Here is a 27,072-nt window from a genome sequence, read left to right on the forward strand (position 1 = left end):
ACCTTGGGGAAGTCTTTACTTGCCTTTCTTAATATGGATAAAGGAGTTATCTTTTTAGGGTTGAGGCAAATGAGAGTGATAACATATGATATCTCTGTGCATTCATACCTCTATATATACATCTTCACTTACATCTGCATATATACACTACATGTGCAATTTGATATCTTTATTTTTTTAATTAAGCATATTTTAAAAAATGCAAAACCATAATTTTAAATAACATAATTTTCTACCCAAGATATGATACCCCATAGTTTTTTTTAAAAAGTTCTATTTTTTTACTGTTAACTTACCCTATTCTAAACAATGTTACATTGTAGCTTTGGCAATAGTATTTTCTCAATTTTATCAAAATGTAATTAAATTATTTCTTTTAATAACTAACAAATAATAAGTCCACCTGCAATGTGGGAGACCTGAGTTTGATCCCTGGGTTGGGAAAATCTCCTGGAGAAAGGAATGGCTATCCACTCCTATATTCTTGCCTGGAGAATTCCATGTACAGAGGAGCCTGGCAGGCTACAGCCCATGGGGTCACAAAGAGTTGGACATGACGGGGAGACCCATTTTCACTGTCAAGAAAAAAAAATCTCATTAAAAGATCATATAGCTTTTATGGTTTTCAAGGCTAAGACTTGGGAAATATGTTACCAGTGGCTTTCCAGAAAAATGTATACCAGAGTTACATCTTTCTCAGTCCTTATTGACACTGACCACTACTATTGTAATTAATTAAATCCCTTTGTTAATTTGATACGTAAAAATGATGATGATCTTCAGCATATATTGAAATTCTCTTTTGTATATTCTGCACAATTCAAAACGTAACTGTCCTTATGAGCCACTATTTTCAAAGAGATAGGTCATACTCCCCAACAAGGGAATTGTACAAACCTACTGCAAATTTATGTGACTGATAACTGAATAGAACAATTAGCTTGGATTATATAGGATCATAAAAGCTGTCACCCTACTTTGGCAGACTTACAACATTTCCCAAAGAAAGAGTCGATCTCCATCAGGCTGTAAATTAGATCACTGATTATGTTTCAAGGTCCAACAGAATACCTAACTGAATTCATCAGCTCAATTTATTGATAGATTAACGTTTGGAATTACATTGATTTCTGCTCGTAATTGAATTTTAATATTTTAGTCAGTGGGATCCACTGGGATATTGAACATTTTGAATTATTTGATGATTGCATTTTAAAGAGTGTTCAGTAAAAATAAAAATAAAGCCAAAAAAAGAGAAGACAGTGTTTGATGCCTATAATTTTTTGAAGTTAATATAAACATATTTTCTCCCTTATTCTTTTTTTTTTTTTTTTTTTCAGAAGAAACACAAAATTTGTCATTTGGTTTCCCAGACCTGACATATGGTAGAAAGCACTCCTGTGGGAGAGTCCACTGTCACTGCATCATCAGAAGCTCCTGAACTCAAAGTCTTTCTCTTCCTGCTCTTTCTCCTCAAAAATGCTGTCACACCTTTGGCCTGAGCATCACTGCACCAATTTAAGGCTATACCAGTTTATTCCACCATTCTAGTATAGCCTGTTAATCGTTTGATAAATTGCTTTGAGCAAGTTAAATAAAATTAGATAGCAAATATATAATACAATTTTACATATAATAACATACCATTTTGTGAGCCACAATATAATAATATGTTTTCCTTAGACATTCTTAACGTGTAGAAAAACATATGACATCACTTAATTTTGTGTTTAAACAATTTCTCAGTAGAACTGTAATTATGCAGGTACATATTCCCACTGGGAATTGGGTATCAGTGTGTGTTCCTGGGATCTGATGTGAAATCAGAAAACTAGTCTCAAAAGCCTCAGAGAAATATAAAAGGTCTTGAATTATCCTAGGGAACAGCAGTCTTCCTGAGGGAAGCACAAATTTCTTCTACAAACACAGAAGGCCATTCAAATCAGATAATTAAAAAATGTACAGTAGGTCAATTTTTCTCTTTTAAGTATCAAAATTGACTTTTCCTGTGAAAAATGAACCACTGCTGACACAGTATAGAGAGAAGGTGAATGAAAAAGATAGTGATCTTACCTTAATCCCAGGATATTAGAACTTGATGGGATTTTAAGTTCTTTTAAGTTCATAGTCATTTATTCTACATGTAGAAACTGATAGTTTGATAATAAATATTCCCCGAGTAACACAAGTTTTAAATGATCAAGATACGTCTAACAAAAACAATAGCAGCAAAAAGGCCCAAATATTTGACACATGATATTAAATCAATTCTCACTATATTGGACTCTGATTAAGAATCTAAATGTTAACACTGTTCTAATCACCTATTATTTCTTTTTAAAGCATGTACATATCCATTAAGGCTGACTCAATCTATTTATTATATTATCCATCTTCTCTTACCGTATTGCATTGATGCCATCAATTATCAACACCCAAGTAACAGTACTGGGGTGGGGTTGCTGCTGCTGCTGCTGCTAAGTCGCTCCAGTCGTGTCCGACTCTGTGCGACCCCATAGACGGCAGCCCACCAGGCTCCCCCATCCCTGGGATTCTCCAGGCAAGAACACTGGAGTGGGTTGCCATTTCCTTCTCCAATGCATGAAAGTGAAAAGTGAAAGTGAAGTCGCTCAGTCGTGTCCGACTCTTAGCGACCCCATGGACTGCGGCCCACCAGGCTCCTCCATCCATGGGATTTTCCAGGCAAGAGTACTGGAGTGGGGTGCCATGGGGTGGGGTTAGAGGAATGTTTTTAAGAGAGTAGGAAAAAAAAAAAGTAGTGACTAGTATCAATAAAGAGAAATTCCTGCAAGAATAGATGATTTTGCTAAACTCTTCCAAAATCCTGTTTTCATGCTCACCTGCCAAGTACATAGAAACATAGTAGTTGGCTCCTAAATGGTGTCTGTTTTTTATTTCCTGTATTATTTTCCTTTTCCATTTGTTCTATTTAGCTTTTATATTTCTTTTTTGAATCTTGAAATTTTCTTTCAGACTTGAAGTGTGTAATAAACTTGAAATATTATTACACTTAATGTTCTCTATATAAATTGTTCTCTTCAGGTCCTGCACATCTGTGAATAGAAATATGAGGTTTGGCAGAAAAACACCTCAGCAAAGAAGTGTTTGTTTCTCATGGTCAAAGCCTCAAACTTATTTAAACATTGTCCCTAAAGACAAGTCTCTTTATTTGATGTCTTCCCCTACAATGCAGGAGACCCCAAGTTGATCCCTGGTTCAGGAAGATCCCCTGGAGAAGAAAATGGCAACCCACTCCAGTACTCTTGCCTGGAGAATCCTATGGACGGAGGAGCCTTGGTAGGCTACGGTCCATAGGGTCTCAAAGAGTCAGACACCACTTCACTTTCACTTTCACCTTTGAATAGTCATTTTTCATTATTACAAAAGAAAGAATAGCTCAGAAAAGATATAATTGTATCTTTTTCTTGCCTTCAGAGAGAGGCAATTGCTCCACTCCTTAATCAATAGACAATCTTGTCTCTATGTTTGCAGAACAAAGCAGATGGGCTATCATTCAAGGAGAGTTAATATTTTCTAAGGAGGAAGCCATCTGTATTTCATAAAAGTATAATTCCAATGAATTAACTAGTAGATCAGTGATGCTTTCCTTCTTTGCTTAACCCTTTGCTTAGAGGAAAAAGGAATCCTGATTGATAATAAAATAATATGTATTAATTTCTCAAGAAGTTCAAACTTGTCTCAATAGCTTAATAATATTAGCTTCCAAGGTGGCGCAGTGGTATAGCATCCACCTGTCAATGCAGGGGGCAGAAGAAATTTGAGTTTGATCCCTGGGTTGGGAAGATCCCCTGGAGGAGGAAATGGCAGCCCAAGCCAGCATTATTGCCTGGAAAATTCCATGGACAGAGGAGCTTCATGGGCTACAATCCATGGGGTTGCAAAGAGGTGGACACACTAAACACACACACATCACACATTGAATATTTGCTGTGTGAAAAACACTATTGAAAATACACATATTAGCTCATTTAATCCTCATCATTGTCTACCCTGTAGACAAGTGTCACTATAATATGTAATTTACATATCAGAAAATGAAATCATATAGTTGTTGAAATGTTGCTGAAGTCATACAAATATGAGGTGAAAGAGCCAGACACATGGGATTTATCATCCATGCGTTCAACCACCACAGCACATCTTCTCTGATACTGTGTCAAAAGATGTAAACCTGTTGGAGCACAAACTCTAAATCAAGATTTATGCTAGCTTTAAGCTAATATCCATATATCCAATTCAGCACATTGAGTTTTGGGGAATAACTGTCTTGGTTAGGCTAATCTTTTAAGTACCACTGTCTCTAACATTTCCATTTCTGGGGAGGTAGTATTTATTGAAGAGTGCCCAGTGATCCAGAATGTCCAAACTCTGGCCCTGACTCTTTGATTGCAAAGTTATGCAATCCTGGATTGTTAACTGGGTTGAAATCATCAGTTCCTCTTCAGTAGAGGTGGCCAACATATTTTAAAGAGCTGTGAGAATTAAGTTAGATGAGAAAGCACTTTGAAAATTATAAGATGGCAATGTATCCATGCCAGATTTTCACATTTACTCTAATTTATATCTTTCATCTCCTGCATTGGCAGACAGATTCTTTACTACTCAAGTGACCTGGGAAGCTGTTAATTTAGCTAACAGAACAAATGTAGAAAAATAGACATTAAGTAATCCAGAATCTGCAATCATAATTGTATACATAGTTGATTTTCTATACCCAAAGAATAGCTTGGTAAATAGTTGCATTATGCCTATTAATTCTAAATGTACGAAAAGTTTCAAAAGACATTCAGTTTTATTAAAAATCTGGAACAAATTGAGAAAAAACAGGAGGATAAGATTTTGGTAATGTGGTTAGATCATAATCTGAGATAGAGTATATAAAATGAAAATGAAAATATATTCAAATCAGACATTATGCAAATGCTGAACTTGTAGGAGCTGTGTGTGATGTGCGTTGTTAAGGAAGAATTATATATGTATGATATATATATATATACACATTATATATAACATAAAATGTGTATATATGTATGTCTATATATAGATATATGTATATATGGGCTTCCCTGGTGGCTCAGCTGATAAAGAATCCACCTATAATACAGGACATCTGGGTTCAATCCCTGGGTTGGGAAGATCCCCTGGAGAAGGGAAAGGCTACCCACTGCAGTATTCTGGCCTGGAGAATTCCATGGATTTTATAGTCCGTGGGGTCACAAAGAGTCAGACATGACTGAGCGACTTTCACTTTCACTATATATGTACATATGAACTTTGTACTTATATAAAATGTGCACATGTAAAAGATTTTACTTATTTCATTCATTAAGATGCTATAAATGTTACAAAAGATAATTCAAAGAATCACAATATTATAAATCAGGAATTCACAAATAAACTGATAATAGATACAAAACTGCCTTTCCACTACAGAGCAAATCAGTTGTCTCTGGAAAACAATGTACCTGTCTATAAACAAGTATCATGTGTGTTTCTCTGGGCTATTTACAATTTACAGAGCTGTAGACTAGTGCAATGGCAAGAGAATGCAGACATCATTAAGAGAAGGGGGTAGGTGACCCTTTTTAAACATCTGTTACAATGTATCATTAAACATTGAAATAGTCCTGAATACTCATTATATTGCCTGGATTAATTCAGTAATTGTCCAAGCATGAAAATTTCTCTAGTTAGATTCCATAGCTTGGCTTATACTCTAAAAAATAAAAAATGGATGTACTACCTACTATTAATATGTTGCCAACTTTAGAACGGTGAATCAATGAGATGCTAAAGATATTTAACTGTAGAAGAAAATCATTTAACATATAATTTGATGAGACAGGCACTGTCATTTTCATACTAATGATGGTGAAACTTAAACTTAGTGATTACTTGGCCTGACTAAAGAATTGTAACCGCTGAGCATTAGAGTTAGGATTCAGTTACTAATTCTGTTACTGATTCAGTAACTAATTCTGAATATTTTCTCTTTCTATTTTACAAGCAACTGTTAGAAGTTCCTTTTTTCCTCAGAGGCAAAATGCTTCTCAATGTATGAGAGATAAAGTACTTTGACTCCTCTAATTAGGCAAGGTTTTGACTGAAATAGAAATACTTTAACTTGTTGTGCAAGTAAAAAAATACTGCAAAGTGGAACAGAAGTGAGTTACTCAGAGTGTGCTGTATGCAATGTAATTAACCATGATCATTCACATTGGTGAAAGATGAGAGAGTAAATGAAAGTAAGAGGTTCAGAGGTTAGAGTTCACCCACTGGTTGATGCTGTGTCATTTAATGTGGAAAATGATAGCTTTAAGAAATAGAAGTGGTAAGTTATCAGTTCAACTGGAAATATGTACATTTTTGGTGCTTACTGTTCATATGCCTAGGGGTTACCAGGATGCCCGTGGATTTAGAATTAATGTTCTAATTACTTTAGCCATTTTCATATTTATTTTTTCTCTGACTCTTCAGGTTATTATAAACATCAGTACCCTGTCAAAATTCCAACCTCCACAAACCCTGCAGAGAATGCAGGTGGAGAACAGCTCTGTGAAGACACAGTTCTTTCTCTTGGGAGTCAGTGACCACCCAGAACTGCAGAGTGCTCTTTCTGCTGTGTTTTTGTCCATCTACTCTGTTACCCTGTTGTGCAACCTTGGGATGGTTTTATTGATCACAGCCAGTCCCCCTTTGCACACCCCTATGTACTTTTTTCTCCACATCTTGTCTTTCGTAGACGCCTGCTACTCTTCAGTCATTGCCCCCAAGTTACTTGTGGGCTTAATTTCTGATAAGAAGACCATTTCTTACAATGGCTGTGCTGCACAGTTATATTTCTTCTGCTGTTTGGAGGACATAGAGTCTTTTCTCTTGACTGTCATGGCTTATGACCAGTACATAGCCATCTGTAACCCCTGCTTTACACCATTATTATGTCCAAGAGGATTTGTTGCCAGCTTGCAATTGGAGCATTTCTGGGAGGCACCATGACCTCAATCGTCCACACCACAAATATATTTCACCTGTCTTTCTGCTCCAGTGAAATTAACCATTTCTTTTGTGACACCTCCCCTCTCTTCTCTCTGTCCTGCACTGACACTTACATCCATGACATTGTACTGGTGGTCTTTGCTAGTTTAGTGGAAGCCCTCTGCCTTCTAATAGTTCTCCTCTCTTATATCCTCATCTTAGCACCCATTCTTAAAACAGGTTCTGCAGAGGGAAGAAGAAAAGGATTCTCCACTTGTGCTTCCCATCTGACCGTGGTCTCTATCTACCATGGTACCCTGATCTTCATTTATTTGTGCCCTGGCACTGTCCATTCAATGGCTATTGATAAAGTGACCTCTGTGTTCTATACATTGATTATACCTATGTTAAATCCCTTAATTTACAGCCTTAGGAACAAATATGTAAAAAATGCCTTGAGGAAAATGATTAGCAGAAAATTTCTTTCTTAAGAAAGGATAAGGGGAGGAGCAAGATGGCGGAGGAGTAGGACGGGGAGAACACCTTCTCCCCCACAAATTCATTAAAAGAGCGTTTAAACGTCGAGTAAATTCCACAAAACAACTACTGAATGCCGGCAGAGGACATCAGGCACCCAGAAAAGCAACCCAACTCTTCGAAAGGAGGTAGGGAAAAAATATAAAAGACAAAAAAAAGAGACAAAAGAGGGAAGGATGGAGCTCCGTCCCAGGAAAGGAGTCTTAAAAAGAGAGAAGTTTCCAAACACCAGGAAACCTTCTCACTGCCGAATCTGTGCCGAGCTTTGGAAGCACAGAGGGCAACATAACAGGGAGAAAAAATAAATCAACAATTAAAACTCGCAGATTGCGAGCCCTAAGGTAACTCCCCCAGCGGAGAAGCAGAGCAGACGCCTGCACACGCCATTAGCAAGCGGGGGCTGGGCAGGGAGGCGCGGTGCGGGCTGCATCGCTCAGAGTAAGAATCTGGCCTGAATACCCTGAGCACTATCTGAGTGAAATAATTTGGGCTAGCAAACCAGACTGTGGGATATCTACCACGCGAAAAGCCAGCCCCAACCTAAGACACCGCCAGGCCCGCGCACGGAACAAAGGACTGAACAGAGATAGCCGGCTGCAGACCTTCCCCCTCCGGTGACAGGCGGCCAGAGCCAGAAGGGGGCAATCGCAGCCCCAGAGAGACATTATCTATAAAACCGTAAGCAGGCTTCTTTGCTAACTAAAACTTCTTGGGGGTCTGGACAGTCAACATTTGCCTGAGAAGGTGTGCCAGTTTTACACCCAGATAACCGAGTGGTGGGGAGGCGATAAGTCGCAGCATCGGCACTCGCCAAACACCTCATCACCTGAGCTGCTCGGACCTGGGAAGAGCACAAAACACAGGCCCAACTGAGTCTGCGCCTCTGAGGACTACCCGAGTGCCTGAACCTGAGCGGCTTGGACCTGGGAGGTGCATGCAGCCCAGGGCCGGCCTCGGATTGTTCCCGGCGGAACAACCTAGAGCCCGAGCAGTGTGGGCAGAGAGGCTACACGCGCCATGAGCGGGGGCAGACCCAGTGTGGCTGAGGCACTGCGAGCGTACGCCAGTGTTATTTGTTTGCAGCATCCCTTCCTCGCTCCCCACAGCGCGACTGAACAAGTGAGCCTAAAAAAAAAAAAAAAAAAAGTTTCCCCCACCGTCCCCTTTGTGTCAGGGCAGTAACCAGACACTGAAGAGACCAGCAAACAGAAGTTATAACAGAGGGAAACGCCTTGGAAGCTACAGGCAATAGATTAAAACCCCGTGGTTACTACGGACTACATAGGAACGGGCCTATAGATCTTGAGAAATATAAGTCAGACCAAGGAACTAGCCAAAAATGAACTGAACCCACAGTACTCACAACAAAACCAGAAAAAGTCCTAGATATATTTTTACTATTTTTACGATCATTCTTTCTTTCTTTCTTTCTTTTTTTTTAATTTTTAGGAAAAAAAAAATTTTTAAGTCCTCTATTGTTCCTTTAATTTTCACTTTTATAACCTATTACTTTGAAAAAAAAAAAAAAAAGACCCTATTTTTTTCTTCTTCAGCAAACTTCATATATATATATATTTTATAATTTTTTGGACCTTGTTTTTTTTTCTTCTTCTTCTTCTTCTTTTCTTCTTTTCTTTAACATTGTATTTTTGAAATTCCAAACTCTACTCTAGTTTTTTAATTTTAGCTTTTTGGTATATGTTATCAATCTTGTACCTATAGTTTTTTTAATAATTTCTGTGACTTTTTTTTTTTATTCTGTTTCTTTCTCTTCTTTTATATAACATTGTATATCTGAAATTCCAAACTCTACTCTAGATCTTTAATTTATGCTTTTTGGTATTTGATATTAATTTTGTACCTGTGTTTTCTTTATAATTTTTGCGACATTGTTTGTTTTTGTTTGTTTCATTGTTTTCTCTCTTTATGTCTCTTCTTCCTTTTTTTTAACATTGTATTTTTGAAATTCCAGACTCTACTCCAGATTTTTAATTTTTGCTTTTTGGTATTAGATATCAATTTTGTACCTGTATTTTCTTTATAATTTTCACGACCTTGTTTGTTTTTCTTTGTTCGTTTTTTTCTCTCTTTCTTTTCCTTCTTCTTTTCTTTAACATCATATTTTTGAAATTCCAGACTCTACTCTAGATTTTTAATTTTTGCTTTTATGTATTTGTTACCAAATTTGTACCTTTAAGAACCCAATCCTCAGGACCCATTTTTCACTAGGGAGCGAGATTACTGGCTTGACTGCTCTCCCTCCCTTTGGACTCTCCTTTTTCTCCACCAGGTCGCCTGTGTCTCCTCCCTAACCCCTCTCTACTCTACCCAACTCTGTGAGTTTCTCTGTGTTCCAGACGGTGGAGAACACCTAGGGAACTGATTACTGGCTGGATCTGTCTCCCTCCTTTTCATTCCTCCCTTTTATCCTTCTGGCCACCTCTGTCTCCTTGCTCCTTCTTCTCTTCTCTGTATAACTCCGTGAACATCTCTGAGTGGTCCAGTTGTGGAGTGCACATAAGGAAGTGACTACTGGCTACCCCACTCTCTCCACTATTGATTCCACCTCATCTCAATTGGGTCACCTCTAACTCCCACCTCCCTCTTCTCTTCTCCATGTAATGCTGTGAACCTCTCTGAGTGACCCTCACAGTAGAGAAAATTTTCATCTTTAACATAGATGTTTTATCAAAGGTGCTGTATAGAAGGAGAAGTTTTGAAACTACTGTAAAAATAAGACCAATAACTGGAAGCAGAAGGCTTAAGTCCAAACCCTGACTCCAGGGAACTCCTGACTCCAAGGAACATTAATAGACAGGAGCTCATCAAACGCCTCCATACCGACACTGAAACCAAGCACCAAACAAGGGCCAACAAGTTCCAGGGCAAGACATACCAGGCAAATTCTCCAGCAACAAAGGAGCACAGCCCTGAGCTTCAAGATACAAGCTGCCCAAAGTCACCCCCAAAACATAGACATCTCATAACTCATTACTCCCACCAGACACCGACACAAGCTTCCCTAACCAGGAAACCTTGACAAGCCACCTGTACAAACCCACACACAGCGAAGAAGAGCCACAATAAAGAGAACTCCACAAACTGCCAGAATACAGAAAGGACACCCCAAACTCAGCAATTTAAACAAGATGAAGAGACAGAGGAATACCCAGCAGATAAAGGAACAGGATAAATGCCCACCAAACCAAAGAGGAAGAGATAGGGAATCTACCTGATAAAGAATTCCGAATAATGATAGTGAAATTGATCCAAAATCTTGAAACTAAAATGGAATCACAGATAAATAGCCTGGAGACAAGGATTGAGAAGATGCAAGAAAGGTTTAACAAGGACCTAGAAGAAATAAAAAAGAGTCAATATATAATGAATAATGCAATAAATGAAATTAAAAACACTCTGGAGGCAACAAATAATAGAATAACAGAGGCAGAAGATAGGATTAGTGAATTAGAAGATAGAATGGTAGAAATAAATGAATCAGAGAGGATAAAAGAAAAACGAATTAAAAGAAATGAGGACAATCTCAGAGACCACCAGGACAACATTAAATGCTACAACATTCGAATCATAGGGGTTCCAGAAGAAGAAGACAAAAAGAAAGACCATGAGAGAATACTTAAGGAGATAATAGTTGAAAACTTCCCTAAAATGGGGAAGGAAATAATCACCCAAGTCCAAGAAACCCAGAGAGTCCCAAACAGGATAAACCCAAGGCAAAACACCCCAAGAAACATATTAATCAAATTAACAAAGATCAAACACAAAGAACAAATATTAAAAGTAGCAAGGGAAAAACAACAAATAACACACAAGGGAATTCCCATAAGGATAACAGCTGATCTTTCAATAGAAACTCTTCAAGCCAGGAGGGAATGGCAAGACATACTTAAAATGATGAAAGAAAATAACCTACACCCCAGATTATTGTACCCAGGAAGGATTTCATTCAAGTATGAAGGAGAAATCAAAAGCTTTTCAGACAAGCAAAAGCTGAGAGAATTCTGCACCACCAAACCAGCTCTCCAACAAATACTAAAGGATATTCTCTGGAAAGGAAACACAAAAAGGGTGTATAAATTCGAACCCAAAACAATAAAATAAATGGCAACGGGATCATACTTATCAGTAATTACCTTAAACGTAAATGGGTTGAATGCCCCAACCAAAAGACAAAGACTGGCTGAATGGATACAAAAACAAGACCCCTACATATGTTGTCTACAAGAGACCCACCTCAAAACAGAGGACACATACAGACAGAAAGTGAAGGGCTGGAAAAAGATTTTCCATGCAAATAGGGACCAAAAGAAAGCAGGAGTAGCAATACTCATATCAGATAAAATAGACTTTAAAACAAAGGCTGTGAAAAGAGACAAAGAAGGTCACTACATAATGATCAAAGGATCAATCCAAGAAGAAGATATAACAATTATAAATATATATGCACCCAACACGGGAGCACCGCAATATGTAAGACAAATGCTAACAAGTATGAAAGGAGAAATTAACAATAACACAATAATAGTGGGAGATTTTAATACCCCACTCACACCTATGGATAGATCAACTAAACAGAAAATTAACAAGGAAACACAAACTTTAAATGATACAATAGACCAGTTAGACCTAATTGATATCTATAGGACATTTCATCCCAAAACAATGAATTTCACCTTTTTCTCAAGCACACATGGAACCTTCTCCAGGATAGATCACATCCTGGGCCATAAAGCTAGCCTTGGTAAATTAAAAAAAATTGAAATCATTCCAAGCATCTTTTCTGACCACAATGCAGTAAGATTAGATCTCAATTACAGGAGAAAAACTATTAAAAACTCCAACATATGGAGGCTGAACAACACGCTGCTGAATAACCAACAAATCACCGAAGAAATCAAAAAAGAAATCAAAATTTGCATAGAAACTAATGAAAATGAAAACACAACAACCCAAAACCTGTGGGACACGGTAAAAGCAGTCCTAAGGGGAAAGTTCATAGCAATACAGGCACACCTCAAGAAACAAGAAAAAAGTCAAATAAATAACCTAACTCTACACCTAAAGCAACTAGAAAAGGAAGAAATGAAGAACCCCAGGATTAGTAGAAGGAAAGAAATCTTAAAAATTAGAGCAGAAATAAATGCGAAAGAAACAAAAGAGACCATAGCAAAAATCAACAAAACCGAAAGCTGGTTCTTTGAAAGGATAAATAAAATTGACAAACCATTAGCCAGACTCATCAAGAAACAAAGGGAGAAAAATCAAATCAATAAAATTAGAAATGAAAATGGAGAGATAACAACAGACAACACAGAAATACAAAGGATCAAAAGAGACTACTATCAACAATTATATGCCAATAAAATGGACAACGTGGAAGAAATGGACAAATTCTTAGAAAAGTACAACTTTCCAAAACTCGACCAGGAAGAAATAGAAAATCTTAACAGACCCATTACAAGCACGGAAATTGAAACTGTAATCAAAAATCTTCCAGCAAACAAAAGCCCAGGTCCAGATGGCTTCACAGCTGAATTCTACCAAAAATTTAGAGAAGAGCTAACACCTATCCTGCTCAAACTCTTCCAGAAAATTGCAGAGGAAGGTAAACTTCCAGACTCATTCTATGAGGCCACCATCACCCTAATACCAAAACCTGACAAAGATCCCACAAAAAAAGAAAACTACAGGCCAATATCACTGATGAACATAGATGCAAAAACCCTTAACAAAATTCTAGCAATCAGAATCCAACAACACATTAAAAAGATCATACACCATGACCAAGTGGGCTTTATCCCAGGGATGCAAGGATTCTTCAATATCTGCAAATCAATCAATGTAATACACCACATTAACAAATTGAAAAATAAAAACCATATGATTATCTCAATAGATGGAGAGAAAGCCTTTGACAAAATTCAACATCCATTTATGATAAAAACGCTCCAGAAAGCAGGAATAGAAGGAACATACCTCAACATAATAAAAGCTATATATGACAAACCCACAGCAAACATTATCCTCAATGGTGAAAAATTGAAAGCATTTCCTCTAAAGTCAGGAACAAGACAAGGGTGCCCACTTTCACCATTACTGTTCAACATAGTTTTGGAAGTTTTGGCCACAGCAATCAGAGCAGAAAAAGAAATAAAAGGAATCCAAATTGGAAAAGAAGAAGTGAAACTCTCACTATTTGCAGATGACATGATCCTCTACATAGAAAACCCTAAAGACTCCACCAGAAAATTACTAGAACTAATCAATGACTATAGTAAAGTTGCAGGATATAAAATCAACACACAGAAATCCCTTGCATTCCTATACACTAATAATGAGAAAACAGAAAGAGAAATTAAGGAAACAATTCCATTCACCATTGCAATGGAAAGAATAAAATACTTAGGAATATATCTACCTAAAGAAACTAAAGACCTATATATAGAAAACTATAAAACACTGGTGAAAAGTCAAAGAGGACACTAATAGATGGAGATCTATTATACCATGTTCATGGATTGGAAGAATCAATACAGTGAAAATGAGTATACTACCCAAAGCAATTTATAGATTCAATGCAATCCCTATCAAGCTACCAACGGTATTCTTCACAGAGCTAGAACAAATAATTTCACAATTTGTATGGAAATACAAAAAACCTCGAATAGCCAAAGCTATCTTGAGAAAGAAGAATGGAACTGGAGTAATCAACCTACCTGAATTCAGGCTCTATTACAAAGCCACAGTTATCAAGACAGTATGGTACTGGCACAAAGACAGAAATATTGATCAATGGAACAAAATAGAAAGCCCAGAGATAAATCCACGCACATATGGACACCTTATCTTTGACAAAGGAGGCAAGAATATACAATGGATTAAAGACAATCTCTTTAACAAGTGGTGCTGGGAAAACTGGTCAACCACTTGTAAAAGAATGAAACTAGAACACTTTGTAACACCATACACAAAAATAAACTCAAAGTGGATTAAAGATCTCAATGTAAGACCAGAAACTATAAAACTCCTAGAGGAGAACATAGGCAAAACACTCTCCGACATAAATCAGAGCAGGATCCTCTATGACCCACCTCCAAGAATATTGGAAATAAAATCAAAAATAAACAAATGGGACCTAGTTAAAATTAAAACCTTCTGCACAACAAAGGAAACTATTAGCAAGGTGAAAAAGCAGCCTTCAGAATGGGAGAAAATAATAGCAAATGAGGCAACTGACAAACAACTAATCTCAGAAATATACAAGCAACTCCTACAGCTCAACTCCAGAAAAATAAATGACCCAATCAAAAAATGGGCCAAAGAACTAAGTAGACATTTCTCCAAAGAAGACATACAGATGGCTAACAAACACATGAAAAGATGCTCAACATCACTCATTATCAGAGAAATGCAAATCAAAACCACTATGAGGTAGCATTTCACGCCAGTCAGAATGGCTGAGATCCAAAAGTCTACAAGCAATAAATGCTGGAGAGGGTGTGGAGAAAAGGGAACCCTCTTACACTGTTGGTGGCAATGCAAACTAGTACAGCCACTATGGAGAACAGTGTGGAGATTCCTTAAAAAACTGGAAACAGAACTGACTTATGACCCAGCAATCCCACTGCTGGGCATACACACTGAGGAAACCAGAAGGGAAAGAGACACGTGTACCCCAATGTTCATTGCAGCACTGTTTATAATAGCCAGGACATGGAAGCAACCTAGATGCCCATCAGCAGATGAATGGATAAGAAAGCTGTGGTACATATACACAATGGAGTATTACTCAGCCATTAAAAAGAATACATTTGAATCAGTTCTAATGAGGTGGATGAAACTGGAGCCTATTATACAGAGTGAAGTAAGCCAGAAAAAAAAACACCAATACAGTATTCTAACGCATATATATGGAATTTAGAAAGATGGTAACAATAACCCTGTGTACGAAACAGCAAAAGAGACACTGATGTATAGATCAGTCTTATGGACTCTGTGGGAGAGGGTGGGGAGATTTGGGAGAATGGCATTGAAACATGTATAATATCATGTATGAAACGAGTCGCCAGTCCAGGTTCGATGCACTATACTGGATGCTTGGGGCTGGTGCACTGGGACGACCCAGAGGGATGGTATGGGGAGGGAGGAGGGAGGGGGGTTCAGGATGGGGAACACAGGTATCCCTGTGGCAGATTCATTTCGATATTTGGCAAACTAATACAATATTGTAAAGTTTAAAAATAAAATAAAATTAAAATAAATAAATAAGTATCAACAGTGCTTTTATATCATCATATAATTTTCTATGACATATGTCAATCCCCACCTCCACTAACACACTATCATTTTGAATCCTCTGGTTATTAAACATCAATATCAGTGATATCTTTCGCTTTAATTTTAGCTACTGAGTATTTTTTTTCCTCATGACTAATACATTTGATTACCCATTTAAAAAATGCAGAATGAAATAATGGTTTAATGGGTCCAGCTTGATGGCATTAGGACTCCTGAAACACATGCTAACTATCTTATGATTGCCACTTTCATCCAAGGTCTAACTGGCCTAGAGATATCACATATTCTATTGTAATGAATATGCTTAAAGAGAAAAAAAACACACACACCAATAGAATCAGCTGTTGCCTTGATAGGTTAATACCAATGTAGCTACAGAATGTGGTAGCAGGAATAGACAAGAAAGATTATTCTGTCTAAGCCCATCTTTTAGCAGAGTAGACACTATATCCCAAAGAGAAAAAGTGATTTGTTGTAGGTCACATTGCTAGCAAGCTGAAATACAAATTCAGACCCAATTCCGTTATTGTTTTTTCAGTTCATAGAATGCTGAAGAAGATGAACTCAAACTAGGTTACATTTGCTGCCCCTTAAGATCAAGCCACAGACTTATTGATGTAGTGAGTATTAATACATCCAGAAGAATTATCACACATACACAGGCACAGATATACACACTATGTTTTCATACTTTAAAAACGTCAATCAGACAGAACATTGAGTGTTTACTGCTTGATAATTTTCTTAAAATTAAACACAAACAGAACCAGCAAATCCTATTACAGCAGTCTTTAAAGCAAAGAGTTTTAAAAAAAAAACAACGGTAAAGAGATTAAGAGATGTCTCTTTATCTTAAACATATATGTCAAAGATAGTCATTGAATCTAATTTTATGCAATACAGAAAGGTTTAATTTTTATAGATATGAGTATGTTTAGTATGTTTTTATTAAAGTAAATTGAATGTGAAAGGAGTTGGACTGTAATTAATTTCCTAATATGTGAAATATTCTATGAACAGCAAATATATTATCTGGAATATAAAATAAAATATTTTAGAGTAATATATACTTTTGTGTTAAAACTCAATTCAATCAGTAATTGAAAGCAAATAACCTGCTGATCATTATGTTTTAATGTGTTGCTTTATTCTTATGATATTTTAAAGTACATAATATTCAGCACTTTTTATGCCTAATGAGATACATAGAATTATAAAAGAAATTAAATTGAAAACCTTGTATAACTCATTATCCCATCCTCTTGGAATCAGAAAAGAGTGATTTCATGTTCATTTTTGATGATGTAAAATAAAATGAGTGGTCATGACAACCTGATATAATGTTACGTGTTTCATAAATGGATTAACTGCTAATTTATTACTGTGAGAACAACCTGAAGTACTTTAGTGTTACAAAGTGAGAATTACTTAGTATCCATCTACTTGGCAATCACCACTATTTAAATTGTTAAGAATACAGTTCCTGTTTATTTCATGAATACAGAGAGAGAATATAAGTACTTACAAATGGAGTACTAATGCAAATACTACTTTTTTCCCCATTGAACACAAATTTTTTAATAACCATTCCTTTACAACTGCAATTGTATTAACCAGGTTTTTTTTTTCCCTAATTTTAAGAAGAATAATGCTATGAGCACATGAAAAGAGATGGAGTCTTCTTTTCTAGTGAGCTTTAGAGAAGGTCCTAGTACATTGCCCCCAACTCCCATTCATGTAGTTACTATAAAGTTGTTCCCACTGATGTAATCAGGGCAGAATGACGAAGAATAGAAGATTGAGAAATTCTCTACATCCAATGATCCCTGCCTCTGATATATATTTAATCTATGCCAAAAGACAGAAGCATAAGTGAATTTTGTCTACAATAGATATTCTGAAATAAACTATTAAAAATAGATTTTTTTTAATTTCAAAAATTGGCAAAACTCATTTTTGCATCAATGAAACTTTGAGTTAAGGTAGGAGGTTTTTCTTTTCTTTCTTTCTTTATTTATTTTTATTACTTAAGTACTACTAAATGTCATGATGGAACATATGTTACTATTACACAAGAAAGACAAAAACAAGCCTTTTAACCCACTAACTCTCACTTTTGAGGGAGAAAGTTTATTAATACCATTGTTTTAAAAAAAATTATTGGAATATTTGAACCACAAGTTGAATTGGTATGGGAAGAAGGATTGCTCTGCCCATGATCTCTCTCTGAAGCATACACATGAACAGAGAAGAGATATAATATATCTTTTCTAAAAAAATAGCAAAGTGAACCCATTACTATTCTTCCTTAGTTTAGAGAGACAATGAAGATAAATAATTTCTGACCCCCACATTCATTTTAGGCATAAAGATAAGCGATAGAAAATATCTAGAAGTTGTATTGGTGAGATTACCAGACTCAAAGTACCTGAACATTAGCTATCAAAATCTTTAAATAAATCATTTTGAGTAAAAATGTAATTTAGTGACAATTGCTCTTTTCAGTGCAGTTTTCACATCCTTGTTTCTTAAACTGTAGATCAGTGGATTTAACACTGGGATGAAAACTGTGTGGAAGACAGAGGCCATTTTGTCTGTGTCCATAGAGTAACTGGAGCTGGGTCTGAGATACATGAGCAGGAGCATGCCATGAAATATAGCCACAGTGGTTAACTTGGAGGCACATGTAGAGAAGGCTTTGCATCTCCCCTTGGCTGAGTTCATTCTAAGGATTGTTGTTATGATGTAGCTGTAGGAGACGAAGACCATGATGATACTGCAACCCAGAACACAGCTGCTATAAGGGAACATCACAATCTCATTGATGGTTGTATCTGACGAAAAGAGGACTAATAAGGGTGGGAAGTTACAGAAAAAAATGATTGATGACATTGGAATTGCAGAATGACAACTGAATTGTGCAACAGGTAAAAACTGCTGGATAGATCAAAGGTTCTAAGTACACAAAAACTACAAGCTGGGTACAGAATCTCCTGGACATGACAACTGCATAAAGAAGTGGATTACAAATGGCTACATAGTGATCATAAGACATTCCACATCTGCAAAGGTCCCAAAACAATACATCTGAACAGCACACAAATTAAATGAAATCTTCTTTAGCTCAGATGAGAAATCAGCCAACATACTGGGATAGACAGTGGAGGAGCAGTGAGCATCACAGAAGCACAAATTGCTCAGGAAATAAGACACGGATGTGTGGAGTCTAGGGTCCACCTTGATTAGCAGGACCATCCCTACATTGGCAAGCACAGCTATGCCGTAAACCAGCAGGAAGAGAATGAAGAGTGCCTGCTGCACATCCCATCTGCCAGAAAGTCCTAACAGTACGAACTCTGGAAACACAGTTCAGTTCTCTGCAGCCATCACTCACATCTGGGAATCCCTGATTATGTAAGGGGAGATGGAAGTAGAGGATAACATCATCTTAATATCTTAGTATTTTAGTTGCCGGTCCTTTCTGTAGTTCAGTAATTAAGAAAAGAGATAATGCTAGGACTATGTGAGGCAAACTGACTCCCTGAAAATTTATCTATTTTAGTATAAATCAATAATAATAATGATGATATCACTTACATTTGCATAGCACTGTACTATTTGTGGCATTCTTTCATCTAAATTATTTCCATGTCAGCCTTATTAGTGTGTATGCCTATTTTTGCTACTTTTACTTATATTAAGAAATTGATGTCCTCAGATTTGAGGCAATAATTCTTAAATTAATTGGTCCAGATAACCCACATATTCTGACAAGATTGTTGCTCTTTTCAGTATTGCAGAAATATTGCTTTATCCTGAAATAGAGAAGAATAGTTAATGAGTGGTGTAAATAATGGATGTGTCCCTTTTGTTATTTCTCATCATGCACAATTATGGAACAGGCAGAGCTTTCCATTTTCCTGGCTATAACATGCTCTTGTGTCCCCATAGGTCTTTTTTTTTTTTTTTTTCTGTATCCAGTGTTCACTCTTACTGCTGTTGTTGTTTAGTTGCTAAGTCATGTCTGACTCTTTTGTGATCCCATGGACCAGGCTTCCCTGTCCATGGGATTTTCCAGGTAAGAATACTGGAGTTGGTTGCCATTTCCTTCTCAGGGGATATTCCCTATCCAGGCATTGAACCTCAGTCTCCTGCATTGGCAGGCAGATCCTTTACCACTGAACCTCCGGGGAAGTCCCATATCCACTAACAGGTATCAGTTAACCAGAGCAGGGAGGGAACTGAAGAAGGTTGATGTGTCTCCATAAGTTATATGCTGGACAGCACTCCCCTAACACTGAGCTGTTGCTCAGGGGACATTATGAAGAATGTTTGGGACTTAACATAGAGCTCCTGGTAAGACAGGTGACACTGAGGCAGGAGAGGCAGTAGATTTCCTGCATGAGTCGTTCGGCTGTAATTAACTAGAATCTACATAATCTACTCACCAATAGATCAGATATGTAAGATGTTTGGTAAAAATGCTCCTATGTCCTCAGTCCCACATATGCAGAAATATTCATATATTAATGATGTCTCCATCCCAATCCCCCAGAAACTGTAATATTGGTTTATTGGTTTTTTTTTTTTTTTTTTTTTTTGATCCCTATTCTTCAGTATTTCTGAAATCTGCCTCTCTGGTTTAGAGTTGATGTTTCTTGAATTCCCTGCCCCAGTCTTACATTCTACACAATAAATTATGTTGTATACAATGTCACAAATATTCTCCTCTGTTCTTTCAGAATATTCAAAGAGTGGAGTTGCATGTGTATGCACTGTTGATATAAGAAAATTGGAATGTGGTCTGACTTTTATTCTTTCTAGGCTTAAGTATTTGGAGATGGCAAAGGAACCCACTCCAGTACTCTTGTCTGGAAAATCCCATGGACGGAGGGACCTGGTGGGCTGCAGTCCATGGGGTCACTAAGAGTCGGACACGACTGAGCGACTTCACTTTCACTTTTCACTTTCATGCGTTGGAGAAGGAAATGGCAACCCACTCCAGTATTCTTGCCTGGAGAATCTCAGGGATGGGGGAGTCTGGTGGGCTGCTGTCTAGGGTCACACAGAGTCGGACATGACTGAAGTGACTTAGCAGCAGCAGCAGATAAACATTTCAAAAGGTAATAACATTCAAAAGAACTGAGAAAATATTATAAATAAAAGAAACACTCCCTCATTTTTCTATACCTCAACACATCCCCCTACCTGTCTCAGAATCCTAGAAAGCTATTACTCTGGAGTCTCATTCTCCTACTTGGGCTTTAGCAAAACCAATACAATATTGTAAAGTAAAATAAATAAAACTGAAAAAAAATAGTAAATAAAATGTTTTCACTCAAAGGCATCTTATGAAGGCACATGGATAGACTTAGTTACCAAATTATTTTTGGCTTATTTTATTGTAGCAAACACTCAAGAATGCACTTGATTTTTACAGGGTCCTTCAAATGAATGCTAATGTCTCTTTTTACTAAATAAGCCACTTTCAGCAATTCAATCACCAGCAAACTATAATAGAGCTATGTGAAAGTTTTCAAATATCTTCTAACCAGAGAAGAGTTCTTTGGCTTAATTATTTTTAAAAAAAATCATCTGTATGTCTTTACATACAGCAACTTTCCATGACTTTTAGTATTGACAACCAGTTTATGTACTTAGATATAAGGTGTGTGTATTTGTGTGTGAGTTTGTGCTCAGTTGTGTCTGACTCTTTGTGACCCCCTAGGCTGTAGCCTGCCAGTTCCTCTGTCCATGGAATTATCCAAGTAGGAATACTGGATTGGATTCCCTTTCCCTTCTCCAGGGGATCCTCCTGACTCAGGGATCAAACCTGCACTTCCTGCATCTCCTGCATTGGCAGGTATATTCTTCACAACTGTGCCATCTGGGAAGCAGATATAAAGTACAAAACATGTGTTTAAGGCACATGAATTTAAAGCTATCAGTAATTTTTTTTTGCTTTATTATGAATAAATTTTCAATAAAATTAACTTCTTTCTCCTTTTCTCTCTCTCTCTCATTTGTTCATTTACCCACTTGCTATATATCTCCTGGATAACAGTCCTTAAAATCAGGATGTTCATAATCCCACATTGAAGGAAATGATTTAGAAAACAGATACAACAATGATCCGAAGCACAGGCTGGTGTGCGAATCAAGCTCAGAGCTTGCAGGAGAGACGGAAAATCCCTGGAGGAGGTAACTGGGTTGTAAACTGCAGCACTCCAACCCAGACGCACTGAGTTTCCTTAAATGACACGGTCTTGTCCACCTTACAGTCACTCTAACTGTCCAACCATCTGCACAAAATGCTTTCTCTGCTGACTTGCATCTCTCAGTTATACTTCCTACTTATGTCTTAGATACCAAACTAGTTGTGTTCATTTTCAGGAAGCAATTTTTAACTTTTTGCACTACATTTGAACAATATGCTTTGGGTTTATGTTGTCCAGTCTTTTTACACTATGGTGCAAATATAGTTAATTATAAATAACATCAATAATTATCTAACACCTATCACTTCCATTAGAAAAGATTAATTTTTGTAAAAACTGCTAGATTTACTGCTAGAGGAAACAAAAACTTGGCAAACTAACAGTTCAGAACTTTTCCACAAATAGGGAGTCTTAAATATAAGTTCAAGACATAAAATGGAAGCATAGAGTATATAGGAAACAACACATTTTGGAATGACTTGAACATAATTAAAAAATACTTGTCGATTAAACCAAATGAATCAGAACAATTTTGATTTAAACCATAGTGTAAGAGTGGGAGAAAAACATATACCTACAGCTTTACAATGGAACCACTTTCTATTTTTAAGTTTCTTCAGAGCCTCTTTCACATCCCTGTTTCTTAAGCTATAAATCAGGGGGTTTAATATGGCAATCACAAGGGTATAAAACAAGGAGGTCATATTGTCTTCATCAAGAGAGTAGGATGAACTTGCCTGGAAACACACGAAGAGTAGAGTTCCCTGGGAAATTGCCACAGCAGTTAGGTGGGAGGTGCAGGTCGAGAAAGCCTTGAACCTCCCTTCAGCAGAGTGGATCTTTATCACTGCTAGGATGATGTAACAGTAAGACAGAAAAAGACCTGACAGCGTAATCAGTTCAATGAAGCCAAAAATGATAAATATCACTACCTCATTGACCTGTGCATGTGAGCAAGATAGAGAAGGTAGAGGAGGAACATCACAGAAGAAATGATTAATCTCATTTGACTCACAGAAATGGACATGGAATATTAATATGTATACCTGTGGTGGATTCATTTTGATATATGGCAAAACCAACACAATATTGTAAAGTTAAAAAATTAAAGAAAAAAAGTTAATATTGCATTAATTAAAGCATCCACAATGCTGATCATGTAAATCGCAACCACGAGCAGGGAGCACACCCTGCTGGACATGCTGACCGCATAGAGCAAGGGGCTGCTGACGGCCTTGTACCGGTCATAGGCCATCACTGCCAGCAGGAGACACTCAGAATCTACAATGGTACAGGAGATCAATGACTGCAGAGCACAGCCATAAAAGGGGATTGATTTGTTCTTGGCAAAGAGGTTTATCAACATCTTGGGTACAAATGCTGTGGAATAGCAGAGGTCACTGAAGGAGAGGTGACCGAGGAAAAAGTACATTGGAATGTGAAGATGGGAGTCCATTTTTATTAAAATGATCACCCCAAGATTTGCAACAAGAATAATGAGATAAACAACCAGAAAAGTGGTGTCACTTTGATTCTAGGGTCATTACTATTTCCCAAGAGAATAAATTCATTCAAGGAAAAGCAATTTTCTCCATCCATTCATCTTTATTCTAAAAGGCTCCAGAAATCATAAAAAAAAAAAAGAGTGAGATCAAAGGTTTAACTTTTCTTGACATTTGGAAAAAAGAAAAGATTTATTACACTGCATTATATTTTTTATATCCTTTATCCTCATAGCTTAGAGATGTCTCATTGTATGTTGTTGACAAAAATTGAAGTGTCTAGGATAGTATTTTGACAGTTTGATCCATAATTTGGATGTCATCTGTGAGGTATGTGAATTGTGTGAAACTTCATTGCTTTATCTCAGCAGTCAATCATGAGATTAGAGATCACTACAGGTTAATATGATATGAAAACAACACCCAAATTAAAGAGACAAAACTGGAATATACAACCTTGTATTTATAAGATAAATATCCAGTTGAGCATAAAAGTGGTTATACTTCTTGAGTTATTTAAGAATCATATGCCAGAAACCAACACAATATTGTAAAGCAACTATCTTCCAATGAAAAATAAAACTTAAAAAGGAATCATAATTTGCTGAAGATTGTGTATTAAACTCGCACAATGAGCATATCTTGGAATTTAAAATGAACAATATGATATTACTATTCTTGGTATCAGATCAGATCAGTCACTCAGTCATGTCCGACTCTTTGCGACCCCATGAATCACAGCACGACAGGCCTCCCTGTCCATCACCAACTCCTGGAGTTCACTCAGACTCACGTCCATCAAGTCCGTGATGCCATCCAGCCATCTCATCCTCTGTCGTCCCTTTCTCCTCCTGCTCCCAATCCATTCCAGCATCAGAGTCTTTTCCAATGAGTCAACTCTTCACATGAGGTGGCCAAAATACTGGAGTTTCAGCTTTAGCATCATTCCTTCCAAAGAAATCCCAGGGCTGATCTCCTTCAGAATGGACTGGTTGGATCTCCTTGCAGTCCAAGGGACTCTCAAGAGTCTTCTCCAACACCACAGTTCAAAAGCATCAATTCTTCAGCACTCAGTCTTCTTCACAATCCAACTCTCACATCCATACATGACCACAGGAAAAACCATAGCCTTGACTGGACGAACCTTTGTTGGCAAAGTAATGTCTCTGCTTTTGAATATGCTATCTAGGTTGGTCATAACTTTCCTTCCAAGGAGTAAGCATCTTTAAATTTCATGGCTGCAGACACCATCTGTAGTGATTTTGGAGCCCAGAAAAATAAAGTCAGCCACTGTTTCCACTGTTTCCCCATCTATTTGCCATGAAGTGATGGGACGGGATGCCATGATCTTTGTTTTCTGAATGTTGAGCTTTAAGCCAACTTTTTCACTCTCCACTTTCACTTTCATCAAGAGGCTTTTGAGTTCCTCTTCACTTTCTGCCATAAGGGTGGTGTCATCTGCATATCTGAGGTTATTGATATTTCTCCCAGCAATCTTGATTCCAACTTGTGTTTCTCCCAGTCCAGCGTTTCTCATGGTGTACTCTGCATATAAGTTAAATAAACAGGGTGACAATATACAGCCTTGACATACTCCTTTTCCTATTTGGAACCAGTCTGTTGTTCCATGTCCAGTTCTAACTGTTGCTTCCTGATCTGCATACAAATTTCTCAAGAGGCAGGTCAGGTGTTCTGGTATTCCCATCTCTTTCAGAATTTTCCACAGTTTATTGTGATGCACACAGTCAAAGGATTTGGCATAGTCAATAAAGCAGAAATAGATGTTTTTCTGGAACTCTCTTGCTTTTTCCATGATCCAGTGGATGTTGGCAATTTGATCTCTGATTCCTCTGCCTTTTCTAAAACCAGCTTGAACATCAGGAAGTTCACAGTTCACATATTGCTGAAGCCTGGCTTGGAGAATTTTGAGCATTACTTTACTAGTGTGTGAGATGAGTGCAATTGTGCAGTAGTTTGAGCATTCTTTGGCATTGCCTTTCTTTGGGATTGGAATGAAAACTGACCTTTTCCAGTCCTGTGGCCACTGCTGAGTTTTCCAAATTTTCTGGCATATTGAGTGCAGCACTTTCACAGCATCATCTTTCAGGATTTGGAATAGCTCAACTGGAATTCCATTACCTCCACTAGCTTTGTTCGTAGTGATGCTTTCTAAGGCCCACTTGACTTCACATTCCAGGATGTCTGGTTCTAAATATATTTATTTACAAAAAATTATGGTTAAATTTGTGTATGTTATATATATATATATATATATATATATATATATATATATAATCCTAATTTGTAGATTTTCTTTGGCTTCTTTTGTGAATTTCCTTTTACTTATTTCCTTTTAAAAATGGGGATGATACATTGAGTGTGCTGGACAACTTGACAGGTTTTAATTTAAGTAGTTTTATGCCTTATGCTTTTCATCATATCTCATGAATAATGGTCTATCTCAAGGCCAAAATTTTTTGAATGTTTATATATGTAGATGTAACTTCTATACCTCTAATACTTTTGTATTAATTTTTGTGTATAGTGTGTGGTAGTGATTCAAGCACATATTTTTGCATATAGATATCCAACAATTGAAAACTGGAAAAGGTCAGTTTTCATTCCAATCCCAAAGAAAGGCAATGCCAAAGAATGCTCCAACTACCACACAATTGCACTCATTTCACACACTAGTAAAGAAATGCTCAAAATTCTCCAAGCCAGGCTTCAGCAATATGTGAGCCGTGAACTTCCAGATGTTCAAGATGGTTTTATTTATTTATTTTTAAACTTTACATAATTGTATTAGTTTTGCCAAATATCAAAATGAATCTGCCACAGGTATACATGTGTTTTAGAAAAGGCAGAGGAACCAGAGATCAAATTGCCAACATCCGCTGGATCATCAAAAAAGCAAGAGAGTTCCAGAATAACATCTATTTCTGCTTTATTGACTACGCAAACGCCTTTGACTGTGTGGATCACAATAAACTGTGGAAAATTCTGAAAGAGATGGGAATACCAGACCACCTGACCTGCCTCTTGAGAAACCTGTATGCAGGTCAGGAAGCAACAGTTAGAACTGGACATGGAACAACAGACTGGTTCCAAATAGGAAAAGGAGTACGTCAAGGCTGTATATTGTCACCCTGCTTATTTAACTTATGTACAGAGTACATCATGAGAAACGGTGGGCTGGAGGAAGCACAAGCTGGAATCAAGACTGCTCGGAGAAATATCAATAACCTCAGATATGCAGAGGACACCAGCCTTATGGCAGAAAGTGAAGAAGAACTAAAGAGCCTCTTGATGAAAGTGAAAGAGGAGAGAGGAAAAGTTGGCTTAAAGCTCAACATTCAGAAAACTAAGATCATGGCATCTGATCCCATCACTTCATGGCAAATAGATGGGGAAACAGTGGAAACAGTGTCAGACTTTATTTTTCTGGGCTCCAAAATCTCTGCAGATGGTGACTGCAG

The 27,072-nt window shown here is 37.2% G+C and overlaps 1 protein-coding gene and 1 pseudogene across 1 annotated transcript; one reads left to right on the top strand and one right to left on the bottom strand.

Annotated features, from left to right (window-relative positions):
* Positions 1-5,239: 5,239 nt before the first annotated feature.
* LOC113890382 (olfactory receptor 1052-like) lies at positions 5,240-7,564 on the top strand. Its single transcript, XM_027538274.1, is given in 2 exon segments — positions 5,240-6,961; positions 6,964-7,564. Coding segments are annotated over 2 exon segments (1,182 nt in total). The 5' UTR covers positions 5,240-6,324; the 3' UTR covers positions 7,509-7,564.
* Positions 7,565-21,960: 14,396 nt separating this feature from the next.
* LOC113890383 lies at positions 21,961-23,791 on the bottom strand (annotated as a pseudogene).
* Positions 23,792-27,072: the final 3,281 nt, after the last annotated feature.

This window comes from Bos indicus x Bos taurus, chromosome 3 (assembly GCF_003369695.1).
Source record: "Bos indicus x Bos taurus breed Angus x Brahman F1 hybrid chromosome 3, Bos_hybrid_MaternalHap_v2.0, whole genome shotgun sequence".
Classification (NCBI taxonomy): domain Eukaryota; kingdom Metazoa; phylum Chordata; class Mammalia; order Artiodactyla; family Bovidae; genus Bos; species Bos indicus x Bos taurus.